Raw genomic sequence first — 26,516 nt, 5'->3', positions numbered from 1 at the left:
GCTGGTGAGTAACCCTCGTGCTCAGCTGGGCTCTCCCTGACCAGGAGCTGCAAACTTCTGGGAGAAAAATGAATTGCTGCCTCCAGACAATGAGGAGGGGTTTTGTGCTTTCAATTTATACACACCAATTGTACCTCATTAGTCTGGATTTATGCTACACAGGCCAAACACATAAATAATTGAAACCTTTCAGAGCTGTGTGAGATCCTCGGCCGATTTTAAAAGCGGTTTATTGTGGCATTTCAAGGTGCTGTTTAATCCCAGTCTTCACCAGTGATTTTTCAATTAATCTTTTAATAGCACTATGTATAAAATAGACTAAACATAGAATTATATCAGCTCTAATAACTGTATTATGCAAAATTAATTTCCAGCAGCAGCACAGGGAACTCTGGACTCCTTAAGGTTTTTGTGAGATTTTGTTGGTCAAATGCCAGGAATTCTAAATAGATAAACCTTACCTTGTATATTAAGAAAACATTCACTAATTTTTAATGAATGAAAATACCTAGATTATTTTTTCCTTGACTGATTAGATGTATTCCTAGATACATTATTTTTCCTATTATAATAAATTATTTTGTAATTGTTTCACATACCTTGTTTCTCTTATCAAAATTCAGAATATTTTTTGTGTGAAACAAATCCTCTGTACAATTGATTCATTAATAACAGAAAGATTTTAAAAGAGAGTAAACTTTAGCCCCACTTTTCCAACTGAAAAATATGAATTCCTTAGCATCATTTACCCAACCAGTCCTACCTGGGGAAGTAGCTTATTTTCTTATCTACATCTGGGAGCTACTTTGTCTTTAAATTCTTTTTATCTGCAATATTTGTAAAGAACTACTACAGAAACTGCAAGCACTGGGTAAATATTTTTGCAGATAATGGAACTGTTTCCTGCAGTTTCTGTTTCTAAAGCACAATGATATGTGTAAGTAACTTCCAACCTGAAGAACTGATTTGTTTCTGCCAAACTCAGGTCAGAAATCATGATTTTTTCTTTCCAGGTTATCTTACAAATTTTTCCTTCTAAATTAATTTTTATAAATTTATACTGCTGCCTAGATTTTTAATAGATCTGTCATATAAAAATACGAAGCAGGTTTTTAAAGAGTTTTAGTCATTCTCCTTAAAAGCAGACACATTTGCATTTGAACTTTCAGATCTTGTTCCCGGCATTTGCAGCAGTCTGATTGTGTGGCGGTGGGTTGTATTAATTGCAAGCAGGCCAGACATCTGTTCCCTGAAACTGAATAATTCCTTGTGTCTCATTGTTGTTTATTAGTGTTTTCCATAAAACCATTATTATTTTTGTGGGGAAAATGGAAGCTGAAATTTATTATTTGCCCATTAAGAAAGGCAGCAGACTGATTTCTGTGCATGAGACCCTGATGTTGGAGAACTGGGAGGACTGGGAGGGATTTTGCAAAGTACATAAGCAGGAGTTGGCAAGTAAATTGGAAAGTATTCTCTACTTGTCTAATGAAGAATGAGGAAGATGAGGAAGAATCTTTTCCATTGGGAAAAGGGAACAAGAGTAGAGAAAAGTAGAGAAAAACCTGTGAGAAATGTCCTCAGCTTTGCTCCCTCCACGGAGTTACTGCACCCAAAGCTCTCAGGTGTGTATTGATATTCCCATAGATTTATATTGTGGAAGATCAGACATAATTTTCACCCTTGTAAAATTCCTGGTGTGCTCTAATTTAGAAAGGAAAAAAGACACAAAATCCATTTCATCCTCTGTAGCAATGCTGGACTGGTGTCACCCTTCCCTAAGTGTGACTGGCCACTGGCAAAATCTGTCCTTGAACCTTTGAACAATATTCCTGTGCCAGTTTTTTTGCCTTATTAAAAGAATAGGGAATGTTACCAAGGGAGAAGAGCCAGCTCATCCTTAATATGGTGGAAGCATTTAAAGTCCTTCATTTATGTTGACTTTTTATCAGGCGCTATTGCAATTAGGTTAGACTAATGAAAGGTAAATTCCAGCCCTTGCATAAAAAAAGAAATCCTTGTAAAGAACCTAATTAGTATGTTTGTTTATTTAGACTCTAATGGCTTAATTGCATCTTATCTTGCTATTTACAAATAGGCATCATTAAAGAATAATGAGCATGTGAGGGAAAACGCAGCCGTACCAGCAGCAGATGAGACATAAAAAACGAAGGGGAAAAAATCTAGTTGAAAGTCTGTGTGTTGGTTTGTTGGGGGTTTTTTTAATCTTTATTTTTAATGCAAAACCTTTATTTTCAGCATATATAAATATGATTTCCATGCATTGTACTGATTAGTAAGAAGGATCTGTGAGTGGGAGGCTGAGCTTATGGCTGGTTCCATGGCAAGGAGCAGGTGTCTGGCCTTTTGCTGGAAATCTGTGGCTCGGTTACATCTCTGCTTGGATGTTGCCTTATTTCTGAGGTGAATAAAAACCACACACACACTTGTGCTCCTTTTTATAGAAGCAGGGAGGTGCCCATGTTAACTGAAAATAATGTTTTCTTTCTTTTAGCTCTGCATTGCAGAGCATCTGCAGCTCAAATCAGCAGCAAATTCCCTGGAATGCTGAGGGGAAATCTGCAGCTTTGGGAATTTTTCATTTCACAAAGTGTGGGAGCTTGGGCTTGTCAGCATACATTTTCCTGATATCAAACTTAAATAAGTTTTAAGAAAGAATATTTGTTAATGTGTTGTTTAAATGATTCATAAAAGGGATTTTCACTTGATATTAGTTTCAGTGAGGAGACAAAATTGAAGGGGGGATTTCAAACTGTTTCCTCCAGGCAGAGTTCTGGCATGGTAAATTAATTTTGATCCTTTGCATTTTGTAAACTCATGTGGACCCTGATTCTGACTTACTTGGAAAGGCACTTTCTTCTTTTCCAATTATAATTGTTTAAATGGGAACTTTTTTTAGCAGTTTTACAAGAAATTATCTAAGTCATTCTCCCTGATTATTCTGTTTCCCCCTCTCCCTTTCTTGGCATACTGTGTCTGTCAGATGCTCCTTGAGATTTATCTTGGTGATAGACAAAATATTTTTAAAACTGGGATATTTCAAGAAGATTTTTATTTTATATGTCTTTGTCAGAAAAGCTGCATCATATTGCAGATTTCAATCAGCTGCCTGTCCTACCTTCTTCTGGGGTTTGCCATTTTAGGAAGCAAGGGATTTATGAATAACTTAACTGTCTGAATTTAGTACACTTCAGTTAAAAGGAAGTTAGAAGTACATTGTTATTACACAGCCCAAAACAGAAGCTACAGAAGTATTTAACTTGCAACTGTTCCATTTTCAGCTCACAGAACTGTGGGGCATATTTTTTCATTCATATTAATTGAATTTTAAAGTGACCTTGTACATGTATTGATTTGAATTAAAATTTTGTACATCAAGGACGAGTTGGCATATATCCTTCAGGCGAAATATTAAAAAGCCAAGTGCTGTCTTAACAGGATATCGACAGGAGAAGTCGAAATTTAATAGGAAAACCTGGCTTAGAAAGGAAATTGTTGTCTTCTTGTCACAATTGAAAGGTATCTTTTCTAAACAAGGGAAGAAATTTTTCTCAGTTGCTACCTGTGGAAATGCAGGGACATTTCAGTGCCCATTAAATGGGGACCATGTGGGTGAGTCTGGACCTCCAGGAGAGACCTGCACTCTTGGAGCTTGGAGGGAACTATCACATTACTGGTTTACCAAAGCCATCAGTGTTTTATTACCTTCTTTCAGGTGCTCTGCAGGGACACAGTTGTATGACTGGCTGTAAGTGTAGATTATATTCCATACATAGATCTGTTCTGAACAAGTCGCCAGGTTGAGCAGGGATTGGAATAAAATGGTCTGCTGAAAAACATGATTTGTAAAATACAGTGGAGCTGAACAAAAACATTAAGCCCTGGAAATAGTTACAAATCTTGATTACTGAAGGAAAAAAATAAAGGTTATTGCATTTGCTGTGTACAATATGGAATGTGCTTCACCCTGCAAATAGCTGTGGAGCATAGTTCTGGTTTCTCCATCTCACAGCATCCTCCAGTCTGGTGACAGGCTGCTGTTCATTCTTTGTACTACTACCCTCATTCTTTCAGTGCTGTTAAAACGATGATCTGTAATTTCTCTGAGCTACTCTTTTACAAAATTCCTGCTCCTGTCAGACTTAACTAATGATACAGTCCTACAGAAATCATCTCAAAGTCTCGATCTCTCTTCCAGCCAGAGTAAAATCTGCAGGAATCCCTCGTCAAAACAAGAGTGGTACAAAAGAGGAAAGTTTTTGTTCTAGTACTGGAGCACTGTAAGAGCTAATTCAGACAACCCAGGCAAAGTTTGGATTTCCAGGGTGCCTGGGTGCCCCCTGTAAGGGGGCAATGCAGCAGTAGGACCTTTCTCAGGGAGCTCACTGAGGTACCCAGCTAGGGCTGGGCTTCCACAGCTCCTTACACGTGTGGGAGACAGGAATTTTGAATTCTGGTGGTCAGACAAGTGGGTGATCCAGATACTGTCCTGGACACCGTGCAGGATGTGACATTTCAGTGCTGGGATGGATTCTGGAAGTGGGGAGTGCACCACTGGAAGGGTGTGAAGTCAGATCAGCTGGAGAAGGGCAGGGAGCTAAAGCAGGAGCTTTTGTGCAGGTAAACCCTGTGGGGAGGAGGTTTGAGGCCAGCAGTGAGTTCATTCCAGCAAGCTGGAGTGCCACACACAGGATTTTTCACCGTGTTAGGTTCCACTGTTCACTGTGAGGATTTTCAGGAACATCCCACACAGGCTTCAGATGAACCTCAGATTTATTTCTACCTGGCAGCAAGAGGAAATGCTGTGAATGCACAATGTAAAGAGAAGGAGGAAAGAAGGGAGCATCAACTGAAGTGTGTGAAGGCAATGGAGATAGGAAATATTATACAGAAAGCTAGGTCTGAGTATTTGTAGGGCAGCATTATCCTTCTTCCATTACGATTTTTTTTCTTTCAAATGTCTTCTTTTCCTGCTTTTAATTTTATTATGTGTGGTTGATGCCTAGTGTGAAGTTATAAATAAGAGTCCGTTCTCTCAGCAGACCGGTATCCCACTGAAGTGCCAGTTTTAATAAGGCAGAAAAATAAATTGAAAACTGTTAACTCTTAATGTGCTGGCAACTTCGCAAAGTTTATTCATTTCCTCCTCTTAGCAATTATGACAAAAGTCTGTGATTCCAGTGGATGATCAGCATCATAGCTTGGGCACCTGTGGGTCATGACTTTGCATTTCTGACTTAATTAATACAGTGTCAGATGCTGAAATAACTCTGCCAATTTTCTGTATATGAGGACCATCTAGATCTTGTTTAAAAACGAGTACCCTGCCAAGATACTGCATTTAAACCAAAATTCATAGCACACCATGGTGTTTCCATCCATGTTCATGGTTCCTGGTGTGTGCATGGCTCAGGCCCTGATAGAAGTTCCTGTCCTTCAGCCTTTCACAATTTTTTTCTTCAGAAATTACCCATTCTTCTGACCCACTTTTTATGTTCTTGCAGCATTATACCTGCAGCCTGTCTGCTTGATGGCTGTCATTGTCTTCCCTTCTTGTTCCCGTGTCTTTTCTCTTGCTGTGAACTTGTCCTGCCCCGTTGTTCAGACTCCTCCCTGCTGGAGTTCTCCCTGTCCTGTGCCAAAGGCTTGGCACCACTTCTGTCCAGGGTTTGTGCCTCTGTCCTGCTCTCTGCTGATTAAATCAGCTCAGGCTGCTGTTGGAACAGGGTGATGGGCAGGAGTCATTAGCAGAAGTTACAAAGGAATAACATCCAACAGATCAATAAAGGTGCATATTGACTGATTTCTTTAGGTGTGGATTTGTCTGCTGAGGTCAGCAGTAAAAGCACATTTGTTTCAGTGGGTGTTAATCTATACAGGATGAAATGTTGGAACACAGGCAGAAAATGAGCTGCTGCTGGTTGGGAAATATTAAAATGAGCTAATTGTGTCTTTTTTATCTCACTTTTGTGCTTTTGTGGGTGAGGAAAAGCTCTCTAATAATCTCTGCATAACAAAATACAAAGACAGGATTCTTGTTAGACACACATCTTAACTGTATTGAAGTACAACTTCATCTTTGAAATGTAAATTGATTTTTAGATTAAAATGCCTTCATTATTGCATTTTTGTCAATAATATAATTTAGGCTTATTTCTGTTGTTATACTCTGACTGACCCTCTGTATTTTCCATTATACTAGTTTTATTCTTTGCACTTTAACACTTTCACAGAAGGAAATGAAACCTTTGAAAATGTCACATTTTTACTTTAAGCAGTGGTTTCCTTTGAAATAATTTTACATTTTTATTGGACAGAAAATGTTTTCCATTAAACTCATGGCATGCTTTTACAAGCCAGCATTAGGAGATTCCGATTCTTCTTTCAAATTGTTTTTCTCTAAGTGGACTTATATTGGAGAATATCGAATTCATAGAAAATAATCACATTTGCCCATTGTTTTTGACAAGTTATTGAGTTGTGGTGTTAATAAAATGGAGAGAATTGCTTGGCAGTGTCATGTCTGCACAAGGGAATTCTGTGAACTCATACATTTTCAGTTGCAAATGAATGTTTGTTTGTTCTGCACTTTATAGTCTCTCTCCTCCTCATAACACACACTGCTTTTAGATCTTTTATTTTGGTCTCTCTGTAAAATATTGAAAACTGAAATTGCATCAACTTAAGCTGTTAACTCGATGGTCTGATGAATTCAGACACCATTTCAGCCCGTTTGTGTCCTTGTCCTGCTCTTCACAGGTGACCTTAGGAAAGGTGTTGAAGGTGATCGTGGTGATGCGGAGCCTCTTCATCGACCGCACGATCGTCAAAGGCTACAACGAGAACGTCTACACCGAGGATGGCAAGGTGGGTCAGGGCCTCCCCAGCAGCACTGCAGTTCATTTTCACCTATTTACACGGCAGAGAACTGGGATCCCACTGCAATGCACTGGAAACATAAAGCTGGCAAAAGACTCGGAATGTCTGTGGAATGTTCCAGATCAAATTTGTCTTGCTTTGCTTGGGTTTTGCATCCCCAGATCTCTGAGTTCTTTCTAAGCTCTGAAGCTTTTGCTTGAATTTCTGATTTATCACCTTAGACCCCAGTTGCTGTGTTCGTAGTGTCTGCTGAGAAAACATTTTTTGCAGTGTACCAGCACATCAACAGCCCAAGGTTCAGCTTTCTCTCTTCTGAGAGCCATTGAGAAATCTTGTGCTGGTTTTTTTTTGGCTTGATAAACACAACAGAGAGGATCATTGGTAGGTGCTCCTCAAGAATTTGCTTGCCAGCAGCAGCACATCCTGAACAGCAGCTACTACAGTGAGTGTTACCTGCTTCCACAAGTGATTTGTTTTGTGAACAGTTCACCCTGCTTGAACCCTGAGATTTCCTGTGCCTGCACACACTCCATATGGCTCTCCTCAGCACATCAGGAGATGTTAACGGGACCTGATGGCCTGAGCTCAGCTCAGGTCTCTTTCCAGGGTAGAATTGTTCCCGAGACATCCACCAGGACTCTCCGTTGCCAGTAACAGCACTAAATACCTCCATGTTTCACATTGTCTCTCTGGAGCTTTCTCTTCTGATTATGAAGCCTATTAAAATAAAAAGTTCATTATATCAAGATGAGTATTTGGCACCCATAGGCCATGTTATAATGAGGTGAGACTTCTTTTCCTTTCAGAAGTGATAACTGTGTTTGAGCACACAGAAGCACGTTGTGTGCTGCCCCAGAGTTCAGCAGCTCTGAGTCTGAACCTCTGTTCTCTGGGAAAGGCCAGGAGCTGAGCTGCTGAAGGAAATAGTGCAGCTCTGTTTCCCAGGTGAGACATTCTCCCTCAAAGGGCAGGGGATTGGCCTAAGAAGTAGTAAAATAAAAATTGCTTCATTTTGATTTGCCTTTTTCAGATAGGCAGGTTTAAATACCAGTTTGCAGCAGAAGCAGCTGCTCTCTACTCCCTGTATATTTGCATATAAATACACAGCTACAGCAGCAGCCCCTCTTCACCCCAAGTTCTGCATGGAAGGGAAATGATGGTCTGCTGAGAGAGCACTGACGGTGTGTGATGGATTCCCGTGTCACACTTCATTTGGGTGTGCTCATTTTCTCTGATGAATCCAGTTTCCTTTGAAGCTCCCTTGAAATACAATAATGCTATATATGCTGAAAAGCTAAGTAAGGAGTTCCTTTCTGAAACTCAGCATCTGGCATTGGGATTCTGCTCAGCTCAAGGTGAACTCTCCTGGGAGCTGCACATTGTTCCTCTGCCATCACCTGCTGCCAGGGGAACAGCAGGGCTTGCCAAGGCCAGCTCTGGGCACAGGGCACTAACCTTTGCCTGCTGTCAGTGGGGAGCAGCTCTGCTCCTCCAGAGCATTGCTGTTAACACCTGGCTTCTTTCTTGCTTTAAGCCAGTCTGCAGGGGAGTCTGTTCTCTACCCATTTAGCTTTGTGTCCAAACCTGGGCTGTGTGACTGCTCCTTTACGGCTGCACCAACCCGTGACCTTTACGTGGCACTTTGCTCTTCCAGTGGGCATCCCAGAGATTTTGCAAACCTGAAGGTCTCTGTTTTAGGATAAACAGGAACATTTCATTTGACTGAAGTAGAATTGGAGTTGGAGCCACTTAAATCATGAGCAAATTTGGCTTGGAAGATTAAATAAATGCATAGTTCGCTAGTTTTGCCAACTGGAGCACATATTGACAAACAGTGAGCTCCTTTCTTTTTTGTCACTAATTAACTACTCTGGTAATTGGAGAATAAGAATTAAGATTGTGCTCTCACAATGATTTGCTTTCTTTATTGTGCCTGCTGGGAATGAGCGATTGCAGTCAGTTACAGACAGAGTCCATTGCAATTCCTTCCCTGTCACAACAGATGCTTTTGGTAAGGCACTTCAGTGAGGTTTCTACACAATTCTGGCTTCTCAGTTGCTAGCCTGATAGCATTAAAAAATGCACCAGCATTAAGGAGAAACACACAAAAAAAGTAAGAAAAAGATCAGAGAGTATCATCCTTATTAAATAACAGAAATATGGAGAACCCTCAGGAACACAGTGGGAGGTGATAATTTTTCCAGGGAGCAGTTTACACAGTCATTGTTGATTTGGGACTTAGCTTATGTATTCCTAGGAAACATTTAATATTTGTAAACAACAGGGAGATGAGGAATTAGGTGCTAACATGCAATATGGCAATGCTGAAGTGCCTCTTTTCTGAAAGGCACATTGAAAAAGGGACACTGGATAAGTCTTTGTACTTCTTTGCACTTAAATAACTGGATGAGGGTCTGCTGAGTCACCCTCCAAACTGCACATGTTGGAAAGGCCTTTAAGTACAAAAAGTGCAATTTAGTGGGAGACTCTTTTGAGAGAGGTAGAGAGGGTTTGGTGCAACCAGATGTATTCAGTGGTATTTAAAAAAGGAGAACTGGCCATCACTGGGAGACTGGTCACACAGATAGTAAGTGAGAAATGGGCTGTGCACAGAACAGGCCAAAGATTTCCCCTCTGATCAGACTAGTCATCATTTATTACTGAAAATACACAGGTTTTTAGCAAGTTCTGCATTGCAAGGAAGAAGAAAGGAAGGGACAGGTGCAAACAGCAGAGCTGTTGAGACTCTTCTGGTCCTTCATTCAGGCAAATCTGGCAAAAAACCCCAAATCTGGGTGTTCCTCCTGGTTGTGGAGCTGCACAGTGGCACACCAGCAGTTACCCAGGAAAGCTGACAGTGCATTTTCCATCTTGCTGTGTGCTCACACGTTGTGCTGTGCAGGTTGTCAGGTGCTTACATGAGAGCCTCACGTGGTCTCTGCTGAATTCTGCCTAAACTGGGCCCTCCCTCTTACACATTTAAGTATTTTCAAAATTAAGGTGAAAAGGCAGAAGTTTAAAGTTTGCAGAGAGTAAAACAAGACCAGCCATTGTGGGGTTTTATTTGCAAGCTTTGCTTATACAGACAGAATCACTGCATTTCTTAAGTGCCTCGTGTACCTCTCTCGTGAATTATTCACAGACCCTGCAGAATATCTTTGCCAAGCTGCCAGCTGCATAACTTGGACATTTCTGGTGCCACTTTGCAAAAAGAGTAAGTGAGATCTGGCAGGCTCTGACACGTCACGGGTGCTGGACCTGCTCACAGTTGCTCTTGCTCACCATCCTAACCCTTCATGTCCACCACAGACTGATGCATTTTAATTACCCTCATGATTTTAGTGGTGGCACAGTGCCACCCTCAATTTCAGACTGTGACATGCTTGTTGTGCATTGAAATTTAACCACGGGTAGTAATTAATTACTAGTGTTTTCCTGATTCCTGACTCAGTGAAGCTATGCAGCTCATCTTCACAGGGCAGCTAAGCCATCAGTCTGCCAACAAAAAAGTCATATTGGGAATTTTTGGCATGAAAATACCACGCTTTTCTTTGGGTGCAGAGACCAAGAATCACCTTGACAGGGCATGTGGGCACTTCACTGCCAACCAAATTCCTATTTTGCATCCCTTAGACTTAACTAAAGAAACATAAGTGTCTCTGTTGAATTCTCATGTTCAGGAACTTGGGTTATGTTAATGCTATGGCTTCATTAATTACCCCATATCAATAAGAAAAGGCAGCTTTTAGCCTCCTAGCGTAAGAGAGGAGAAGAAATAGTAGTATCAAAGGAAAGCTTCAAAGACAGGCAGAGTTGTCTCTCGGGTAATTTCTGATCCCTGCATTCTCACCACTTCAAAGCTGCCTGTGTGTGCGTTTGGGTGAAGGGGGGGTTGAATCCGATTTCTCTAATAAGTGTTGGCACCGGACCTGTTTGATATGGGATGCGGGGAACATTCGGGGTTGTTATCGCCTTTGAAATCGCTCCGACGACCTTCAGAAAAGGCCTCTTGTTCCAGCTGCTGGGGGTGGGTGGGGAGAGGGGCACTGGGGAAAGCAAGCCCCGGGTTAATTCACATGCGGAGGATGCCCTGAAATTGTGCTTTCAGCAGTTTTTTAGTTACAAATGTGTGTCTTGATTGAAAGTGAAAAGTTGAAGAATAATAGACCTATAACGATTCATTCTTTAATCTGCCTCTGCCTTAATCCTCGGTTTCAGGAGGAAAAGGTGGGCACTCATTTAGGATGTATGCATGGAGCAGGGGCCAGTGGCTTTTTCTTTCTTTCTTTTCTGTTTCTTCCTTTTTTAACATGGATAACATCATGTCTGTAAGACAGGCATTCATTACTTTTTCAGCTTTCCCATCTCCATGCCAACTAATGAACATTCAGAACCTGTTGGACTTAAAGCAGCATCTGAGGACCTTTTTTTGAGCCTAACTAGAGAGGATCACATACTTGGTTTGATCACTGGAGATCAGCAAACCATCTATACATTCCAATTACAGCATTCTGCCGTCAAAAAAAGCTGTAAATTACATTAAAATGTGGGGGGAGGTTAAATATACATTAATTCTTTATTTTCAAATGTAGGCTTTTCTAATCTGGGAGTGCAGTGCTGCCTTCCCAGCAGGCACAGGTAAGATAATACCCTGTAAATCAAGCCTGGCTCCGAGTCCGGGCTGGTGTTCACACAAGTTCTTGATCTCACCCCAAGAGCCAGGAAATGCTGCAAGGTTTGTAGGGAGGTGCCTCAGGGTACTCGTGTCTCCATCCAGCCTGGAGAAGGCAGTGAGACCTCAGCTCCCTCCTGTCTCACGGCAAGGTCAGCGGTGCTGAGCCGTGAAACATCGATCCGGGAGTGGCTTTTGGAGTTTCAGCATCACGTCCTGTCCACACTGAGCACTGGGGACTCGGGAGTCACTGCTGGGCAGGGTTTGGACATGGGCCACTTCACACTGCTGCTCCTGAAAGAATGAGAGCTTTTAGCATCCTGACCATTTTTAGCATGGTGAATTAATCACTTGGACTCAGCATCCTTCCCCCTCGCTTCCCTCACCTCCTTCTAATGTGTTTTACTCACGTCTTATGACTTCCTTCATTTCAGACTCTTTTTGTGCCTTTGAAGAGTCTTGTACCATCAGTTAGAATGTATGGGCACCTAAGGCAGAACTGAAATAATCAATTTAATAACCAGAAAAAGAGAGAACCCCCTTTGTGAGAACACGTGTGTACAACAGTGGTATCAGGCACTAGAGGAGCTACCCCTGCTTCATAAATTCACTCAGAAGTTCTTCTGTCTAGACTGATTCCTGAGATTAATGCTTTATCAAACACCTTTCCCTTGTCGAGTCCTGTGCATACAGAATTGTTGAGTACAATGGGATCTGTTGAAAAAAAAAAGTGATTTGCAAGTCCAGGATTGATGGAAGCTTCTCTTGTTTTTCCCTGCTGCTTTTCCTTGACAGAGTCCAAGATGTTCCACAGGGCTGGGCTAAGAGAGCATTAACATGGCAGTAGGAATTGTTAAACACCAGAGCACTGTTCAGCCTTACCTTCCAGTCTGGGGGCTAATAAATCTTAAATTTCAATTTAATAGTTTATATGTAGCTGAGCACACGTTTAAGTCATGGATGTGTGCTGTTATCTACAACCTTAAATCTCTCTTAGTGTGATTTTTGTCTGCAAATGTAAATGCAGTTTCCTGAGGGATGTTTTATTTAGCCCCAGTAGACCCAAAGCTTTGGCTTAATTCAGCTAAACGCTCTTTGTGTCTTTTGTAACTGAATCACTTATTCAACACAAGACAAGCATAAACTTAATAAAAATGCTCTCATTTTAGAAACACACTCAAGCTGATGAATATTTGCATAGATCAGCCACAACCCCATACAAATGAAGATTTTGCTTTTTTAAAGAGAACTCATTAATTCAACAGGTCTTGTATGTATAATTTTTTTATTGAAACTGTGCTGAACTATGTTCATTCTTCATTGCAATACAAAGGAGATCTTATGTTATTAATTCCCTTTCTTGGATTGCAACAGGTGAGGGCAAGGGGTCAACAGAGTGAATTCAGAGATACATCTTTGTTGATCCATTTTCTCTCCAAAGCTGCTCCTTTATCTGTAGTAATATATAACTTTTTTTTTCCTATTCTAGCTTGACATATGGTCTAAATCCAACTATCAAGTTTTTCAGAAGGTAAGTCTCACATCATTTCTCTCTACCTAAGGCACATATGTGGAATTGATTTTAAATATCTGGGCCCTTAGTTAAATAATTCAGAATTTTTTCTTTGTCATCACAACTTGCAAATAGCAAACAATAATTTGTAATGATGGAAAACTGTGAGTAGAAAAGAAGATCACTTCTGGTGTTACTTAATTTGGATTTATTTCCCATCACAGTTCCACTCCATGGTTTGTAATAGGAAATTGGAGATTATGCTACGCTAGTCTTAAAATTCCATGAGGAATCTTTGAGCATTCCTTCTTCAGTTTAAATCTTTTGGGGGAGAAAGGACTGTTTCAGATTAATTTGGATTTTGCTTTGTTGTTTTCATTGGGATTGGTTGCCTCTGGAGAGCTTGAGCTTAATAAATCAGTGGAACCCCCTTCCCAGAATGAGTTTGGAAATATTTTCCATGACGTTATTTTTGCCTGCCCTTCTTCCCATGATGGTGTAAGCAAGAGGAGGGACTTACTGGAATGAATGTTATGCCATAAAGTAAGAGAAGACTGAAGAGAAGGGCAGCAATAAAAATAAAACTGCTAAGAAGGTTAAAATGTGTTTTAAAAAGATCTATATCTTGCTATTTTCAAGGAAGGGAAGATTTCTCTTTGAAGGCCTCTTGTCAGAATGCTGTAAGTTCAGATTGATCTGAGTTTAAATTCCAGTTTCCCTACCCTGGAGCCCCAGTTCAAGGAGCTGGAGTCTCCAGCTGCTGCACTGGCTCCTTTCATCCACGTTTGTAGTTTGTGGAACAAATGGGGGTCAGGGACTCGAAAGGGCTCAAAAACAGGGGTCAAAGCTGTGCCAGCTTGGCTGTGTTTGTGCAGCTCCCTTCCAAGATTTCAGAGACATCAGAAGGGGAGATGTTTGACCCGGGGTATTACCCTGCTGGAGATCAAAGGACAACTTTTGGGGAGCTTGGTTGCTCTCCCTTCTCTGCCTGGCATTAAAGCGAATTTTTGCTGCAATTGAGTCTTTACCCCGGAGATTAGTGGTTTAAATATTCTTTCTATTTTAGCATCAAGTGGGGTAATAGAGCAGGAAGTAAAACAGCATTTGTTTATCAGCCTGCTTTAAAGTGTTTTTTTCAGTGGAATAAATGTAAGGTTCTGGAATGACCTGCATCATCTCAATTTCCCAGTGTGTGTGTGTTTGGTTGTACACTTATTTGGGCGTAAGATTGTCCTCCTGGATGTTTTAGTTTTGAATAACTTAAAAGGGTAAATTCATATTGCTGAAATTTGTGTGAAATGGTAATAAATAATCAGGTTTTGATGATATAATTGTCTATAGCAAGATAACAAAGTACAGTAAATGTCCAGTTTGCTTAGATGTCCACTTTAAGGACTCAGAGTGTATAAATAAGTGGAATAAATTTCCCTTCATGTCCAGGTGGTGCTTTCAGAGCAGAAGCTGGAAGAGATCAGTGAGAAAACATAAAATACTCCTCTTCCTGCTACCTCTGTGGCTGCAGTATGGATAAATGAGAATCTTTGTTCTCTTCCTAAGTTCCTCGTTTTTCTCTTGATAAATACCAAATTATTAATATTTACCAAAATATAAAAACCAGCTCAGAAAGACTTCAGGGAAAGGATGTCATGTAACCAGCTGAAAAACTGTCTGTGGGGGAGGTTTTATGGTAGTTTTATAGATTTTGGTGCTGGCCCTGTCATTGTGCTACCTTGGACAACTTCACCTCTCTTTGGCTGAGTTTCTCATCCCTTCGGCTGGGGTAATATTTGCTGACTTCACAGGAGCTCTCACTGAATTGGTTGCATAGAGCTCTCAGATTCTTGCCTGAGAACGGTGATAAAAATGCAAGGTGATGGCACCTTCTAATCAATAGATGGTGTAGATTGAGCTGAGAGTTGAAGAAGTTAAGGCTGGGACCCACATCAGGTTTTCAAGCAGGTGATAGAAAGTGCTGTGGTTCAGCATAGTAAATTCTCTGTGGTGCAGTGCTTGGTTTGATTTTATTCTCTAAAGGTGCACTTCTGTCTGTTTGTAATACCCAGGAGTAGTGATTTAGCAGTAGCAAAATGAAGGAAATAGATAAAATAGTGTTACAGAAACTATTATACTCTGTTACCCAGGGTAGGATCTGTACTGCAGGATTTTCTGAACAAATGTTTCCATGCCACTAAAAAATCATGAGTAAATGTGTCAGAGCACATCAGAGTGTTCTTGAAATGTGTTTCTCATGGCAGTCACCAGTGTGGAAGAAGGAAAAATAGGGATGAGTAACTGCTCCCCCTATGGAGGAGGCTGGGCAGGCCTTTCACTGCTGCCTTTAGATGTAAAATCCATCACCCTCTGAAGGACAGGGCTGTTCCTTTTTAAAACCCCGAGCAAGTTCCCAAACTGTGTCTTCAGTGATAATACAACAACATCTGGAGCTCCCAGCTCCCTGCCTGGGGGAGCTGCAGGCTGTCAAACTCTCACAGGGTTGCTGCACGACTTTCTAGGTTAAGGACCAGAGACCTCTGATCTTCAATCCAACCCTGTCAGACGAAGCTAAATTTGTCCTGGCTTTTTGTTTGCAGACATTGGCTGTGTCAGCAAGGCTTTTCTCTCTCCTTCTTATTAGGCAGGATCCCCGAGTGTGTGTGATTTGATGGGGGCCAGCCCCTGGAGGGCCCATTACTGTTCAGGTGTACACTCATTTTCCCAGTTCCCTGGAGACTCCCTGAATCTGGGCCTGGGGTGAGCAAGCCTTACAGGCACTGAATGCACCAGCAGGGTTGGATCCAGAGAATGGAGCTGGGAAATAAGAGAGGAGGATGCTGAAAGGGCAGAAGCACAAGGAGCAAAGAAAAGGTTTTTCAGGCTTCCATGTTGGTGTGACATTTAAACTCCACAGGAGCAGCAAATGTTTTCATCTTATAAACCTCCTTATTTTAACACCTCGTGTCTATTGATCCACTAACGCAAGAAGAGGAATAAAACAGGAAATAAGGAAAGATTTGGGGGCTTAAATCCTGGTATACATGAAGGCTGCATAATTCCAATCATTGTGCAGAAGGTTCAAAATTCTAATTGTAAAGAATGGAGCAATGTTCATAACTTTGCATTCAAAAAAGAGAGAGGAACATAGAATTTTGGAGCTGCTGTGAGTGGATTAAACTGGGAGATGGTGTCAAACAGCTGCTCAGTTAGGAGCAGCATAGCTGGTGTTGCTGGGTACTATGATGAGGTTGGCTGTTTAAATCAAATGCAAAGGCTTTAAACCCACATATTTCATTCTGATCTCAGAGTCCCATCATTATTTTCACCTAAACACTTACCAGCTTTAGCAATGCCACAAACTGGTTGTGTTTTTGCTTGATCTGCTTCTCCCCAAAGCACATTTTAACCAGAACATTGAGAAGCTGTTTGTGAGCCGTGCAATCCCAAAGTGATGGCATTTTCAGCAGCACAAGGGCACATAAGTATTGTAATGTATGAAGATGTATTCTTGTCAATAATCTGGGAGTGAGATCACATGCAGGATGAATGCATGCATGAGACAAACTGTGGGCTGTGCTGCTGCTGCTCAGGAGAGGAGCTGGGCTCTTCCAGGGTCACGGGGCAGGATCAGTCCCTGGCTCTCTTCAGAGACCTCCTTGGGTGAAATAAAACCTCTGTGACCCAGTCCAAATAAGCAGAACAAGCAAAATAATAACTGAACACTTTGTGAGCTCTGAAAACAACTGATGGATCCTGTTTCAGAGAAGTGTGGTGGTGTTTTCCTGAGCTGGCAGTGGGGAAGGGTGTGTAAAGATTTGTGTGAGCTCATCAGTGCCTGCTCCATCCATCATCCTTCCCAGCACCTCTCAGGCACCACGTTCTGTGCTCCACATTCCCTCCAGAGAGACTCAGATGTGTTCCTGGAGAGAGGATTGAGTAATGGCAATCCTTGGAAATGAACAAAGGCATTCATGCAGTTTTCCACGCTATAAAAGATCTAAACACTAATAAAATAACTTCCTTTTTTCTCTTTTCCCTTAGTGCTGTGATCAGCCTCTCCAGAGCTCATTGCTACAGGCTACTGTTAAAGCCATGAACTTACAAGGGTTTGGGAAAAAAAAAATACAAACCTTCCAGGGGATTTAAAGAATCCCTTTATATTAGATGGAGTTGTCAGGGCCATGCTTGAAGGAATAAAACCAGTAAGTAGCAAGGGAAGTTGTGGCTCTTAAAGGAAGTTCTGCACCTGCTTTTGAGAAGGATATTTCCTGCAGTGAGATAAAATACATGGGGAGAGGGAGAGCTTTTATAATTCACTCATGTGATGGTTTTTATTAGGCCAGGTGTAGCTTCATTCACCTGGTCTGTAGCAGAGCAAAGCTGTCCCTTAGGTCTTTGCTTTTGTGCTGCTTCTCCCAGTTACAGGAAGCACTTGCTCAGCCTTCTCCACCTGTAAATTGCATAATTTAAATTTTTTAAATGTATTTTTTGGCTTTGGGAATGCTGTATAACTAACCAGTGTCATCAAAGCCCAATAAAGCCATTTTTGGATGTGTCACCTTTGGAAAACTCAGTACTGTTCCAATGCATTACAACTCTTCCTGTGAAAAATTGAGTCTCTTTGCAAAATTTGTTTTTTCCGTGTCACTGAAGTCTCTTTTCCTCAGTCTCCAAGTACTTAGTTAAACAATGGCTATTTTATTTAGCAGAATTTTGCTGCAGGAGATTGCCTTGTTTTCCCTGTTTTTTAGACAAGAAACACAAGTGCTTTTCAATAGATGAATTGTGAAATATTGAGCTCTTCTGCAAGATCTCTTGAAAATCCATTTCAAGGTCCAGAGCAGAGCTATCCCAATCGATGTGTGCTCCCCTGAATGTTTCCCTGTAAAAACAAGTTGAGAAATTAGAAAGTGACTGATAACTTGTATAGCAGTAGGTAAGGCACAACGATAAAAGTGGAGTTAATAAAATAAAACCCTGAGATGTACAAAATATCATCCTATACCCAGAATAAATTCATTTCTGATTCCAGCTTGGCTGGAAGAAAAAGTGTGTCCCTGAAGTCAGCTGGCACACAGGCAGTTTGTTTTGCTGTGCTTTGGTGTGAAATTGTATTGCCATTAGGAAAGCTGGGTATTGATCTTTGGGGATTTTTTCTTTTCCCCCTGCTCTTTTTTTCCTTTTTCCTCTTCTTTTTTAATCTTGGTCAGTTTGAGGTTTCTCTCATGTCTCTGTTATCTTAAGGGGGGTAAATTTTCCCTCACTCCCAAGCCTTGGGCAGTTTATCCATGGCCCAGCTCTTTTCTGACTTCTGTTCTTTGCTGGGTTGGGAATGGGAGGGGGGTAATTCCTTTACTCTTCTTCCTCAAATTTGACACCCACTTTGATCTTTCTTCACTATCAGCTCTTGCTTAGGGTAGAAATCGCCTCCTTTTGTGCAGAAGGCATTATTAGTGTTCCAGCAATGCTGGGATGGCTTTTATCTCCCCAAGGAATCTCATTATCTTTACATTACAATAGCAGCAGCATATGGGCAACTTTGCCAAAGTGGCCAGTCAATTTAAATTTGTTAATAGCAGTATTTTTTAAGCAACTTCCTTCGGTGCCAAGAGAAAACAACTTTGTTGTTCAGGAGGAAAAAAAACCAACAAAAACAAACCACAGTTTGTTAGAAGTAGAAACACAGCAGAAGGAGAACGGCTGCTCATAAATATCTTCAGAACTTCCTATTCTTTGACATGTCTGCTACTATCCTGTAAAAGCAGCATCTCAAAAAGAAATTCAGATAGCTGGTGGGGCTGGGGTTGGCTTCTGAGCACTGCATGAGCTATGTTTAAAAGCAGTGGCTGGTTTGAGTTATGCTGTGCTATTAATGCACAGTTCATCACATTATTTCTCATATTTATTTTTACATGGTAGCACAGAAATGGCTAAAACGGGCCGAGGTCCGTTCTGTGAATATTTTTGCGAACTCACCAGAATGTGCAAAGTCCTGGAAGTTTTGCAAATGTCAGAATCACATGTGAGTCCCTGCTCACGCTGAACGGAGCTGGGTGTGTGAGAGTGATGGGGAGCAGATCCTGTGTCTAAAATAGCAGAAAAACTCAGAACTGGATTCAGACAGACTGATGTGATGGAGTGCTCTGTGGAGGACGTTTGTATGGTGTGAATGAGAGCCTGGCTATACATGGATTTATTCAGGAATATATCTTTGGCAAAAGCACCTCCCTGAATAGCTGCAAGCATGAGCCTCTCTCCTCTCCAAGGAAATTTGGAGTGCTCCAACTCCCAGTGCTGAATTGGACCTAACTGCAAATGGGGAACAACTGGAGTTAGCTGGGAATAGCAACAGGAACTTCAGTTCTCACTTTCTCTTACTCAAAGTTTGCTATAGTTTGTAGACTGGCCCTGAGAAGAGCTCCACTCTTCCATGTCAGAGCTAGAAAATACAACTTAATCACTCTATAAAGTCTTGTATTTTGTTGGAAGCTTTGACATTCCTGATGAGGACCATTGAGATTCATGAGTTGAAATCTGTGAAAGAGCTCTTGTGGTTGTGTTGTTGTTTGGAGTTCTTTATTGCCCAGCCTAAAGAGTTTTTCCAGTAATTTCTTGCATTCAGCCTGGAATTTCTAAGAAGCAGTAAGCTGTTGACTGTGCTGAATACTCTAGAAAATTGTATCATAACTGTCAGAAACAGTCCCTTCCAGAATAATCTTAAAAATGGTAGTTATTAAAAAAAAGTCAGGATTGGTTAGTTTTCCTGATTTTTCTTTAATTATTCTTAATTCAATACGTTTTATATGTATTGTGTCCGAGTGCAATTCCCAGATGTATGAGCTTGTTATGGCTCTGTCTGGGAAATTAAAAAGCTTTTTATCAGAAATCTTTTAGTAAGGCGAGTATTTATAAACCATAATCATATTAATTGATTCCTGATGTCAGAGGAAATGAAACTGAGTAATCCTTGTACTCCCTGGTTTGCTACCTCCCCATGGAATTCACAGTTTTCCTGCAGGTTAAGACTGCTTTGTCTGAAATGAGGAGTGAATAAAGGTATTTTCTTTCTGCTTTGGTCTGATGCAGGTGACAGATCATGCAACCACTGCCCTGCTGCACTACCAGCTGCCCCAGATGCCAGATGTGGTGGTCAGGTCTTTCATGGTAAGTGTGTTGTTAAACACATTTTTCCAGCCAGGTCTGAGTGTGTTTGCAGTGATTGACATCAGGCAGTTCTGGTGCAGTTGAGATTTCCCCAGTTCAAAGAAGCTGGAGACTCTGATTCTTTGTGTCACCTCCCTGGACAGTGATGAGGAGCTCATTCCCATTTCCCTGGGGTAACTGGTGTTGGAAAATTGAGCTGGGAAGAACTCTTCTGTCCCAGTGTCAATATTGGCCTGATGATTCCTGCAAAGCTCTGGGTCATCTGTCACAACAGGAGGAAAACTCCCTCAGCCAGGCTCTGTCCTGTGGCCCAGCCTTTGTTCCTTCTGTGCAAGTTCTGGATGAACAAAATCTGCTCCACTGGGAGCTCCCTGGTAAGAGGGAATTCAAATTCCCAGTCTGTGTATTCCAGCTGAGGCAGCCTGCCCAGTGTGGGAAGTGATGGGCATTAACTACAGAAGGTTCCATTTTGCTGTGTCCAGACTTTATTCCTGTGGAATTGTGTGTACTCACCCAGCTCAGCAGGTGTTTGCAGAAGCAAGGAAATACTGGAATATTCTGATCTTTCCTTACTGAATAAAATTAATCCAATACTATTCTGCCTTGATATACAGATTTGGGTTTATCCCCTTTAATTCTGTTTGTATTTAGAATCGTATTTGTGAAATAAACTTGCATAAGAAGCAGCCTTGTTAATCAGAGGGTGAGAACAAGGAATTAAGATTCAGAATTCCTTCTACCAAGATAAATTTTGCCAGTGGAGGATCTTGCTGTTTTCTCTGCTACAGTCACCCAGTGGAGGATTTGGGGAGAGATTTTTTTTACAATTCAGGCTTTTTCCTCCATTTCCTTCCCTTCACCTGGAGAATGCAGCAGAGACTTGAGGAAATAAAAATCTCATTTTGCCATTCACTATCTTTAGGAGTGTTTAGCAACAATTCTTTTACATCTTTAATTTCTAGTGCATCATTTCAGAACAGTCAGGCTGTGCTCCCTGCTGTGCTGGATTGGTTATTTAATAAAAAGGCCACTAAGATGAGAGATTTGCAAAGTGCATCTTAAAAATAATAGGTTTTGAAAGGTGAAAGCAACCATTACTGGTCAGATCCATGTTCAACATGGTCCTGAAAATGAATGTTTAATAGAACAAGTGATTTGTGTGAGCCAAGGCCCTGCTGTATTGATCAGAGAAAACACCAAAACTTCCAACAAAGCAAAACCAGCACAAGTGTCAATACATTGGGCCTTTCACCTGTCACTTGTGCAATCCACATGACAGGATCTTCTGAAGCCCTGATTTTCTGCTGGGAATGAAGAACCCATTCCTTTCTTTTCTGTCAACACACATCTCAAGTGCACGATTTAACTTCATTTACCTATTTTTGTATTATGGCTCCGAAAATTCGATTTCTCAATAGTGCAAGCAAAGCCCATCCAAGCTGAAGTAAATAACAGCAATTTACTTGTGGGGTTGTGTTGCCCTTGTTCCCATATTTACTACTCAACCCAGACAAGATCCAGTTCTTCTGGAGGAGAGTTATTGACGGCCCAAGGTTTGGTTGCTATAGAGAAGACTCTGATGAAGATGGAAGGATTTGTTTCAATAAACTCAGCTGACCTCTTCTTCAGAGAACAATTTTCTCTTATCGATGTAATTCAATAGGACTTTAAATGACAAGATTCATGTGCATCCTTCACAGTATAAATCTGCTGGTCTAGGGCTTTTTTAGTTGTGTGTCTCCTTGAGTGGGGAATTGGGTTATGCAATGCTCATTGCTGCCTGTGATGATGGGAACAACCCATTCCAGAGGCAGGAACTTTGTGAAGGAACATCTGAACTTACCCTGTGTTGTTCAGCACTACTGACCTTTTATTTATGTCTATCTGTGTAGTCATCAGTGTAATCAGGTTTAAAATGGCTCAGGATTTTTATGACCAGTGAGTATTGATCCTAAAATCGCATTAGAGGGGAAGTTCATTAGCTGGATGTGAGAGTCCTTCTGTCTTCAGCTCTGGAGAGCCCAGGCTGCAGTGGGAGTGCAGCAGGGGGTCATAGATGGTCATGGCAAGAGACAAACCAATACTCAGCTGGAGAAGGCACCATCAGGAACAATTATATCCCAGTAAAAACACAAGGCTTTGCAGCTCTCACCTCCCCTCACCATGCTGGAGCTGTGAATGCCTCCTGCTCACAGGGCAGGAATTTCATTAACAAATTTGCTTAAGTGACTAAAAAAGCAAGAGATGATTAATAAAGTGGGAATTCAGCTCTACAGTGACCTTGGAATCCTCGGTGTGCTTGTGTTTATAAAATCACCCTGCACCTCACTGGGGCCTGGCCAAAGCACACCCTCTGTCCTTGCTGCTCCTCTTTGGCAAGAACAATGCCAAAGGGGAACATCCATATCCAGTTTTCTTTAATTTCTCTCCCCTTTCCTTTCAGACCTGGTTAAGGAGTTACATAAAGCTGTTCCAGGCCCCGTGCCAGCGCTGTGGGAAGTTCCTGCAGGATGGGCTGCCTCCCACGTGGAGGGACTTCCGAACACTCGAGGCTTTCCACGACACCTGCAGGCAGTAGGAGCCAGGACAGCACTGGTGGCTCCATTCTGAACCTCCCTGTCCTAAGCAGTGAGGTTGTTCTGAAACATTTGACATCTGCCAGGCACGTGTGAGACTGATCCATCTTGGAGAAGAAGCTGTGTGTGATCTGGAATGATCTGCCTGGGAAGATCTGGCAGTAGTTGCCATTACTCCAAATTTTAATAAAAATATCCATTGTACAGTTTGCGTTTTGTGACAGAATTTGCAATGCTGAGGACTTTTATAGGCTTGAAATAAATTTTGTATTCTCAAGATTTGTGCTGTTTGTTTTATTTGCTCAGCAAAACCTTTGGTTTGGTGTGGATTTTGCAGTGCTCTTTCCTTTAGGAAAACTAGAAACATTTGAACATGCTGTAATCTTGGGGGGGAATTGTTGCAAGGCTGCTTATGTGAGTGCTGGGTGGAAGAGGAGATTATGGCATTGATTAAACACGGAATTTCAAAGGCATGTGGCAGCTTGGAAGATGCAGTGTAACTTTCTAAGGCAGGGGGGAAGCAGATGTTTCCCTTTACTAAAATTGTAATGAGAAATGTTAACAAAATCTGCATGTATTAAGTGGTGAGGAAACGTGTGATGAGCAGTGACAGTCGTGTTCTACAAGTGAAATAATTCAGCCCTAAAGCAGAGTTTCTGCAGTGCAGGTATCCAGCGTGATTCCTAAATGATTTAGAGAGTTCCATCCCCGAGCCTTGGCTGTTTGTCCTTCCCCCAGACACAGGGGAAGCTCCCTGGTCCTGTCCCAGCCCAGGGGGTGGTGGGTCTCCCCTGGTATTTTCCTGACTCCTCATCTCCTGTGCCACCCCCTGACAGCCAATTTCATGAATTCCACTCCCATTGCCACCTTTTGCTGAAACCACAAAGGCTTCAGTAATCAGCTGATTGGGGAACTGGGAAGGGGAACTCTGGAGGACCCTTATCACTCCATTAATTGACAAATTAATTAACAGTGCTGCAGAGTTAATTTTGAGGTTCCTTCTGCCTTTGGACAATCTTCTGTTGCAGGACTACCTCATACGAAAGAGAAATTGAAAGAAAATTATGTTTATGGCTGTGGAGGCACAACATTGTGTGTGAAGGATGAGAGTGTGTGTGTGTTTTTGAGGTTGTTAATAATGAGATCTAAATTTTTTTTCCATATTATTATTAATAATAATATTCCCAGTCACCAAACAGAAGAATTACCATAGCAGTGGGATAATGGCCATTTCAAACTCAGCTGTAGTTGAATCACTTAATGAAAACTTCTTGTGCTGTTCCTTGACCCAAGCAGCCTTCTCAGTCCAAAGATCAGCCAAGACAGAACAATGTTTGCATCTTGGATGAGCCTGAGCCTTGGAAATAATCGGTCCCACTCTCCATCCTGTTCCTGTGCTAATTAGAACTCCTGGCTTTCTGATAGCATAAGCATTTTTTTTGTTACTATAAAGGTCATAATATGATATCCAACCTGCTTTAGGCATTGCTGGCTGCTCCCTTCTGTTTATGCTTAAATAATGGTGTAGAAAGCAAATCCTGAGGTTCACAAAAGTACCGAGTGTGGAATCGTGTCTTGGCATTTGGAGATAATTAGTTGCAGAAAACAGCATTGTCCAAGTCTGTTAATTGAGCCTGAAATTTTAAACCTGTAACTGGGGAGCCTGATCTGAAGTCACACAATTCACTGTAGGTACCTCAGTACAAAAATAATTTGTCTTAATGACGTGCAACGCAAACCCCTTCATTCCTTCCCCCTGAGCTGCAGCAGAGGGATCAGGATCTTCTCCCCTGCCAGGGCCCCGGGAGGAGCAGGGAGCTCTGTCCCTGCCAGCCTTGAAGGGCAACAGGTTGGAATATTTTCATTAGGGGGAGCGAAACTCAGCTCAGGAGTTCCAGCAGTTTGGATTCAGTCTGTGCCTGTCCCTGCTCACTGTCCTGGCAGTCCTCGAGCCTGGTGGCAGGGCCTGGTTATCCCTGGGATGTGGATTTTGGAATTCCAAGGAAAGCAGAGGCTGGGTGTGAGGGCTGGAAACTGGGAGGCCACTCCTAAGTACAGAGCCATTCTCACAGAATTTCTGTGGTTTTTCTCAGCTTTGGATGCAGGGCATTATAATTATTTTTGTGGCCCTTAGAAAGGATGGGTGACCAAAAGCACTTTAATTGAAGAATGAGTGACTTTGCTCTTTACCACTGGAGTTTGTTGCAGTCATTAAAGCACTCCCAATCTCTAAGGCAAACACCAAGGACCGTGATCCATTAGGAGTGGTTGGCTCTCACCTCTCCCAGAGCATCTTCCAGGCCTGCACTTCTCCTTACCCTCATTTCTGCAAGGCCAGCACTGCTGCAGGATCAGGAGTGGCCAAATTGAGCAGAGAAGGGAAAGGAAAGTGATGCACACGCAGAAACAAGAGTGCTTTAGTGGCTCTGGCTGTGGCAGAGCTGAATCATCCCGGCGTGGTTGTTTCTCTGCAGGATCCCTCCAGCTCCCCTCCTGCTGCAGGAGGTGCAGCCCCTCGCCCTGGGCATTGTCACTCCCTGTCACCCACCCTGAGCCCAGGGTGCTCCTCTGGGAAGAGATCCCCTTCCATTCCCCCTGTGCAATCCCCTCCCGCTGTGCTCCTGGTGCTGCCTGGTGCTAAAGGTTACAAAATCCATCTTTTTGCTAAGAAAGCAACTTAATTAATGTCAGGGTTTCTCTGGTGAAGGGAACCCGCAGCAGATTCGCAGCCGCTCCCCTTTCCCTCCCCGCACCCCTCCCCAAACAGCTTTAATTTCTCTGCCAATATTGGACAAATGTAACAGGCTAACTTTTTAATTTTCTGCTCCCAGGTCTCCCTTGTCCCCTCATGCATTTTTCATCACAGCTCATGGCTCCCTCCCTGCCTGCCCTGTGAAAAATATTGATCGACTGATTAAGCCATCAAGCCATGGCAAACAACTTTAATTTTCCAACCAAAGCCTTTTCGTTCTCTTTCCTTTCCTGTATATTTGTTGCCTTTTCCCAAAGTTTTTAACGTCTGTTCAGAAACAAATACATTTTTTGAATTAGGCCCTGGGTTAATTGGTGCTGTGCACCAGCCAGAGGAATCCACAGGGAAGGATTTACCCAGGAATGCAGTAACAGAGTGAGTGCTGTTGCTGTGGTCCCCTTTCACAGCTAAATCTTTTGGAGAAGGGCTTGAAGGACACGTGGGAAAGGTTTCCCTTTTCTCTTTGGCTTCTCCCAACAGAGAGAGAATTTAAATTTTACGGAGTGGAATCCCATCACAGCAGTGCAGCCCCTTGGCCACACCAACAGCTCTTGAGCTCTGGGTACCTGCCAGGGCTCCTGCAGGTTCTTCAACCCCAAATTGACATCCTTGGCTAAACCCCCCTGCAGGCTCACGGCTTTCACCCACCCCACTGCTGCTGCACGCTCCAGAAGCTGCTGGGATTCTGCAAATGTGAGAGCTGGGTTGCCTTGCAGAGCACTCGTAAGCCCTGATGATGATGAATCCCAGGGCTGGCAGGTGGGTGAAAGCGTCTTTCTTGCAAACTCACAATGTGGTTTCAGTGAGCCTTGTCAGAATCGCTCCGTGGGTTTGCAAATTGCCTTTCAAGGTAGAAATGCAGCTTAAATATGAAGATATTTGTCTCACTGGCAGCCTCTGGGCTCTGTGTTGTGCTGTGGTGCTGCAGTCCTGTGTTGGGTGAGC

At 42.2% G+C, this 26,516-nt stretch overlaps 1 protein-coding gene across 1 annotated transcript in view; it reads left to right on the top strand.

The window, feature by feature from the left end:
• MED27 (mediator complex subunit 27) overlaps positions 1-23,096 on the top strand; it is an 87,009-nt gene extending 63,913 nt beyond the window's left edge. The window contains exons 5-8 of the mRNA XM_063409391.1: positions 6,781-6,888; positions 13,062-13,103; positions 20,166-20,243; positions 22,687-23,096. Coding sequence (XP_063265461.1) covers positions 6,781-6,888; positions 13,062-13,103; positions 20,166-20,243; positions 22,687-22,821 — 363 coding nt within the window. The 3' untranslated portion in view covers positions 22,822-23,096. The remainder of the gene's footprint in view (positions 1-6,780; positions 6,889-13,061; positions 13,104-20,165; positions 20,244-22,686) is intronic.
• The last annotated feature ends 3,420 nt before the right edge of the window (positions 23,097-26,516 follow it).

Source organism: Prinia subflava, chromosome 12, assembly GCF_021018805.1.
Source record: "Prinia subflava isolate CZ2003 ecotype Zambia chromosome 12, Cam_Psub_1.2, whole genome shotgun sequence".
Taxonomy (NCBI): Eukaryota; Metazoa; Chordata; class Aves; order Passeriformes; family Cisticolidae; genus Prinia; species Prinia subflava.
The sequence above is the reverse complement of the archived record's forward strand: the minus strand, read 5'-3'. Positions and strand labels throughout refer to the sequence as shown.